At 39.3% G+C, this 6,000-nt stretch overlaps 1 protein-coding gene across 1 annotated transcript in view; it reads left to right on the plus strand.

The window, feature by feature from the left end:
• The window catches only part of bmpr1bb (bone morphogenetic protein receptor, type IBb), a 61,200-nt gene extending 55,580 nt beyond the window's left edge, over nt 1-5,620 (plus strand). The window contains exons 8-14 of the mRNA XM_074618105.1: nt 1,278-1,368; nt 2,763-2,907; nt 3,308-3,500; nt 3,602-3,899; nt 4,011-4,180; nt 4,290-4,420; nt 5,402-5,620. Of these exons, the coding sequence (XP_074474206.1) occupies nt 1,278-1,368; nt 2,763-2,907; nt 3,308-3,500; nt 3,602-3,899; nt 4,011-4,180; nt 4,290-4,420; nt 5,402-5,527 (1,154 nt within the window). The 3' untranslated portion in view covers nt 5,528-5,620. The remainder of the gene's footprint in view (nt 1-1,277; nt 1,369-2,762; nt 2,908-3,307; nt 3,501-3,601; nt 3,900-4,010; nt 4,181-4,289; nt 4,421-5,401) is intronic.
• The last annotated feature ends 380 nt before the right edge of the window (nt 5,621-6,000 follow it).

Consider the following 6,000-nt stretch of genomic DNA (forward strand, 5'->3'; position numbering starts at 1 on the left):
GGTTTTCACACACTGAAATCCTGCCCCCCACTCGAGGGCCTTTTAGAACGGGCTCATTCAGGCCACTCTGGGTAGTGATGGGTAGTGACAGTTTAAACTGTTACAAACCACAGTGTGGTGCTGGAGTGAAGTGGCACATGCTGCTCCAGGGGGCAGGGAGAGGGAGAGAGAGAGAGAGAGGAAGAGAGGCAGGTGAAACAGAGCCTGTAGGCTCAGCTTGTTCTCTCACCCTCTAATGAAAAGGACAGCCTCTCCCTTGGGCCTGCTTGAGTTTCTTGCCTCGGGACGGATGTGAGATATCTGTCCATCTGTTACTCCGCAACACACACACACACTCACACATTCCCTCTCTCTCTCTCGCGCTCCCTGTCCCTGTCACACAAACTCACACACTTCAGTTTGTCGCTGTTTGCTTGAAGGTCAAAACGAATTGTCAAGTCAGTTGGAGAGAAATAAAGGACAATTCAAATTTTTTTTTTTTACAACTTGGGTCTTATTTACATAGTTTTGGCCATTATTTCTATCAGCTAGCATAACACTGTATTCAACAAAGTAATCACTGAGATTTGAGAACATGGCAACATCGCAACAACGAAGCAAGAAAAAAAGCTGTCAGTGAACAACTAAGAGCAAGTATCGTACTTTGGTAATCATTTTCTGAGCGTGCTTTGTTTTCTCTTCCAAAAACGGTTTGGCTAAGGACAGTTATGCTTTACCTCTATGAACTTGTAGGGTGTTCATAGGACACATTGCTGTCCATGCAGTTTTTTTTTGTCCACTAGTCCTCCTTATTTTGTGTGTGTGTGTGTGTGTGTGTGTGTGATTCTATGCACATCATGAAATACCCCCGTGTTCATGCATATCTGTTTATGTGTGTCTGATTGGCAGGAGCACGGCAGAAAGCCTAGAGTCCCAGAGCTGCTTTAGGCCTCTGGGGTTTCTGTAGCGATGTCAGTGTGACAACTGATCTCTGGGATTCAGGAAGGGGATGTGATCGATCACACGCTGTGAGAGAGGGGGAGGGGTGGTGGGTTGGGGGGTGCAGTGAAGGGTTAGAGAGGGAGGAAGGGGAAAAGAAGCTTGTCCCTGCCAATGGAAATCAGAAAGATGTTGGAGCTGATAACATTGAACAAATGAGCGACCTGGTCACCACCTATTCATCACTTCTAATTTTACAGACTCTCCATCTCACTTAGGACATGATTATTCACATTTTGGGGTGGTAAGATAATAAAAATGACATGAAATAATATGAATGCGTCTCCCTATTTTTTTAGATTACGTTGACAGCAGTATCCAGTACATGGCTCTCTTCATTTCAATAACAGTCTGCAGTATCATCCTTGGTCTCGTCTTCTGCTACTTCAGGTAAGAATCTAGAAGACATCTCATGCGTGTATAAACAAATTTACACTTCCTAATGTGCGGACATACTATACTATGACTTATTTATGACATACTATACTATGACTTATTTATGACATACTATACTATGACTTATTTATGACATACTATACTATGACTTATTTATGACATACTATACTATGACTTATTTATGACATACTATACTATGACTTACAACATACTATACTATGACTTTTTTATAGCATACTATACTAAGTCACAAAGTCATACTATACTATGACTTTTTTTTACATTTTAATGGCATACTTTACTATGATTTCCTATGACATTCTATATTATGACTTTATGACATTTTTATAACAAACTAATGACATATAATACTGTGACTTTTTTGTCACAATTAATGACAGTGTGTCCAGGTCAAATTGATCAATGTAAGCAGATGATTATTATAATGAAATGTTTGTTGTTTTGCTTCATTCATCATGCAGATTACTATCTAATTTACCTATTTATTAATTACATGAAAACAAGTAATGAAATGGACAGCTTCGCTATTTACTGGCTTACTGCCAATTCTTTTGCCTTTTGCCTCACAGGATTTGCCATTTTTGGCCGGCTCTGCAGCCAAGTCATAGTATAGTAGGTCGAAAAAAAGTCATAGTATAGTGTGTTGAAAAAATAAAACTAAGTATAGTGTGTAGGAAAAAAAAAAAGTCATAGTATATGTCGAAAAAATAAAAAAGCCAAAGTATAGTATGTCGAAAAAAACGTCATAGTATAGTATGTCAAAAAAAATTAAAAGTCAGAAAATTTCAAGATAAAGTCATATTACAGTATGTTATAAAATGTCATAGTATAGTATGTCGAAAATGTCATGATAAAAAGTCATAGTATAGTATGTCGACAAAAAGTTAGTGTAGTAAGTTGACTAAATAAAAAAGTCGTAGTATAGTGTGTCAAAAAAAGTCCAAAAAGTTGTAGTATATGTCTAAAAAAGTCAGTATAGTATGTCATAAAAAATAGTATAGTCATAATAATAGTATATAATATAGAATAATTTGTCATTATAATATCCTGATAAAATGTAGCATTGCAGAAGTGAATTTTAGGGATGGGAATTTTACCTTGTTTTTTATAAGTTATCACAGTAATGAGGTTAACAAATACATCAGACAATGCACAGACAAATTAGTAATATACCTGCAGTTGTGGTCTTTACTGGTCTTGAAATAAATTTCAGAGTCCTTTTTGTCTGAGATGGAGACAAGACGGTACAAATTCGGTCGATTTCGAGACAACACAGAAACCTTCAAAAAGTTTTCTATAGACCAAGACCAATCTCGAGTACTCCAACACTGGCAGTTAATACACTTTGCATAACCTTTTTGTGGCAGATGTAAGCGGCAGGAGTCACGACCACGCTACAGTATCGATCTGGAGCAGGAGGAGACCTATATCCCCCCTGGGGAGTCCCTAAAGGACCTGATAGAGCATTCCCGCAGCGTTGGGTCTGGCTCTGGGTCAGGACTCCCTCTACTGGTAAGAAAAATTGGTTCACATCTGTCTCAACATCACAAGCGCAGCTCTCATAGAGGGCTGGGTGATATGGATGAAATCAGTTTCATGCTATTATTGGGAATGTATTTATTTTTTAAATACTATAAAAATACTCGCATTGATTTTGAGTGCAATAAACTCTTTGCATTATGTTAGAAAATGTAAATTAAAACTATTCACAATTATTGATCACATTTTGTCTAGAATAATTAGGTTTTTTTTAATTATCAATGAACTGCACTTTTGTGAGACAGAAGGACAAAATGTGTCTTCCATGGTCGTGCAACTAATGAAAAAAAGCAACAAGAAAGAAAGTTAACCACAAGTTTTAAAAGGAAAATGGCATAATAAATCACTTTGTTTTACAATAACCTGTTTCCAGGTGCAGCGCACCATCGCCAAACAGATTCAGATGGTTAAGCAGATTGGAAAAGGGCGATACGGAGAGGTCTGGATGGGCAAGTGGAGAGGAGAGAGAGTGGCTGTTAAAGTCTTCTTCACCACAGAAGAAGACAGCTGGTTCAGAGAGACTGAAATATATCAGACTTTTCTGATGAGACATGACAATATACTGGGTAAGGTGATATAAATAGATCCAGAGTACAAATGTTCCTAAATTGTTTGTGTTATTTTCTATGTCCACACATATTTCTCATCCCTTCTTTCCAACCCCCAGGATTCATAGCAGCAGATATTAAAGGAACCGGCTCGTGGACTCAGCTCTACCTGATTACAGACTACCACGAGAATGGATCTTTATACGACTACCTCAAGTCCAACACCTTAGACGTCAAGGCTCTGCTGAAGCTGGCCTACTCGTCCATATCGGGCCTCTGTCACCTGCACACCGAGATCTACGGCACACAGGGCAAACCGGCCATCGCACACAGAGACCTGAAGAGTAAAAACATCTTGGTAAAAAAGAACGGATTCTGTTGTATAGCGGACCTTGGACTGGCTGTCAAGTTCAACAGGTACAACATAAGTTTTGTACATTTGAACACTTATTTAAATACAGTTTAGGAGCGTCTTTGACATTTCCTGAAATATCTTTATTCCACCTCGGTTTCTCCTCCCTCTCGCAGTGACACCCATGAGGTGGATTTCCCTCCCAACCTACGAGTCGGTACGAAGCGCTACATGCCGCCTGAAGTGTTGGAAGAGACCCTGAACAAGACACAGTCTTTTATAATGGCTGACATGTACAGTTTTGGCCTCATCGTTTGGGAGATGGCCCGACGTTGCATCTCTGGAGGTCAGGGGGAAAAAAAATCATCTTTTTTATTATTTAAACATGATGTATACATGTATATAGATTTTTTTCAGAATGATAATACTGATTCTCACATATGTTTTTCCTGAAGGCATTGTGGAGGAGTATCAGCTGCCCTATCATGACCTCGTGCCCACTGATCCGTCCTATGAGGACATGAGAGAAGTCGTCTGCATTAAGAAACAAAGACCTTCATTTGCTAATCGCTGGAGCAGCGATGAGGTATTCTACATGTTTTTCTATTTCACTTTCAAACCATGCATATTTATAAGTCTTATATGTTGTAAAGGCTTTATTAATGTTTAGTAAATTATTTATACATGTTTTATAGAATAATAAGACATTAAAAAGAACACTTGGGGTTGCCAGGTTGGTATATATTCTCCTCCACATTTATAACTGCAGAGAAAGTGAGTGAGTCACGGGTTTCTCACAAATTAAAAAGCCATCAATTCTGCAGTCATACTTTAAATTATAATTAGTGGTTAATAAATTAATTGAAGCGGTCTTCTGACTATTTAAAGAGCTAGATAAAAGACATGTTGGTCTTAAAAATGCTTTATAACTAGGGCTGTCAAAGTTAACGCAAATTCATTTTAATACCACTAATTTATTTTACGCATTAACGCAATCGATCTTCCGGAGGTTGTAGCGGGCTCAGTTTTAAAAGCTAGAGTGAAGATACTGGCATCGCATGAAAACTTTGGCGAGGAAAAACTTGCATGATGATTTTCAAAGGGGTTTGTTGACCTCTGACCTCAAGATTTGAGTAAAAATGGGTTCTATAGGTACCCAACAGTCCCCTTTAAAGACATGCACACTTTATGATAATCACATGCAGTTTGGGGCAAGTCATAGTCAAGTCAGCACACTGACACACTGACAGCTGTTGTTGCCTGTTGGGCTGCAGTTTGCCATGTTATGATTTGAGCGTATTTATTTATGCTAAATGCAGTACCTGTGAGGGTTTATGGACAATATTTGTCCACTCCCATGTTGATAAGAGTATTAAATACTTGACAAATCTCGCTTTAAGGTACATTTTGAACAGAAAATATGTGCGATTAATCATGATTAAATATTTTAATCGATTGACAGCCCTACTTATAACTGATTATTAATCAGCAATAATCCATTTATCACAACTTTCAAACATTTTAAAAAGTATTGTTATATTCTCATTATGTACATGTGTGTCTTCAGTGTCTACGGCAGATGGGAAAACTGATGTCCGAGTGTTGGGCTCACAACCCGACCTGCCGCCTCACAGCCCTGAGGGTGAAGAAGACCCTGGCGAAGATGTTAGAGACTCAAGACATCAAACTGTGACAGAGAGTTAAGAGAGATGCTCTCATCACCAGAGACTTGTCACTGCCACTGGCACAGCGCCACTTACACTGGCCAATAGAGGAAAGGTGGGGGGGGGGAAAAGAGACTGTGAAAGATAGGACAAAGGAAACTGACGGCAAGGATGAGCAATGGAGATAACGGTCGACAGGGAGCCAGAAAAGTGAGAGGCAAAAGATGTATTATGTCAGGGGAGATCTGACCTCCCATTGTCTGACTCGGACCAAGTGTTCAGGTTGTGCTTTCTGTGAAAGCTGAGTGGTTGTCGGGTCCAGACTGTCCGGGCGGACAGGGATCCTCGCAGGACGGGAGCAATCAGAGGAAGCTCCTGCTCTGCTCTTCTAAAGCCATATAGCAGTATTCTATGTGCAGTCTTTTGTACTGTCACAGCTGTCTTCATGTTTTTGACTCAGTCACTGTCAACTCCATCCAAAGAAATGTCTAATTCATGCTCA

Source organism: Sebastes fasciatus, chromosome 19 (genome assembly GCF_043250625.1).
Source record: "Sebastes fasciatus isolate fSebFas1 chromosome 19, fSebFas1.pri, whole genome shotgun sequence".
Classification (NCBI taxonomy): domain Eukaryota; kingdom Metazoa; phylum Chordata; class Actinopteri; order Perciformes; family Sebastidae; genus Sebastes; species Sebastes fasciatus.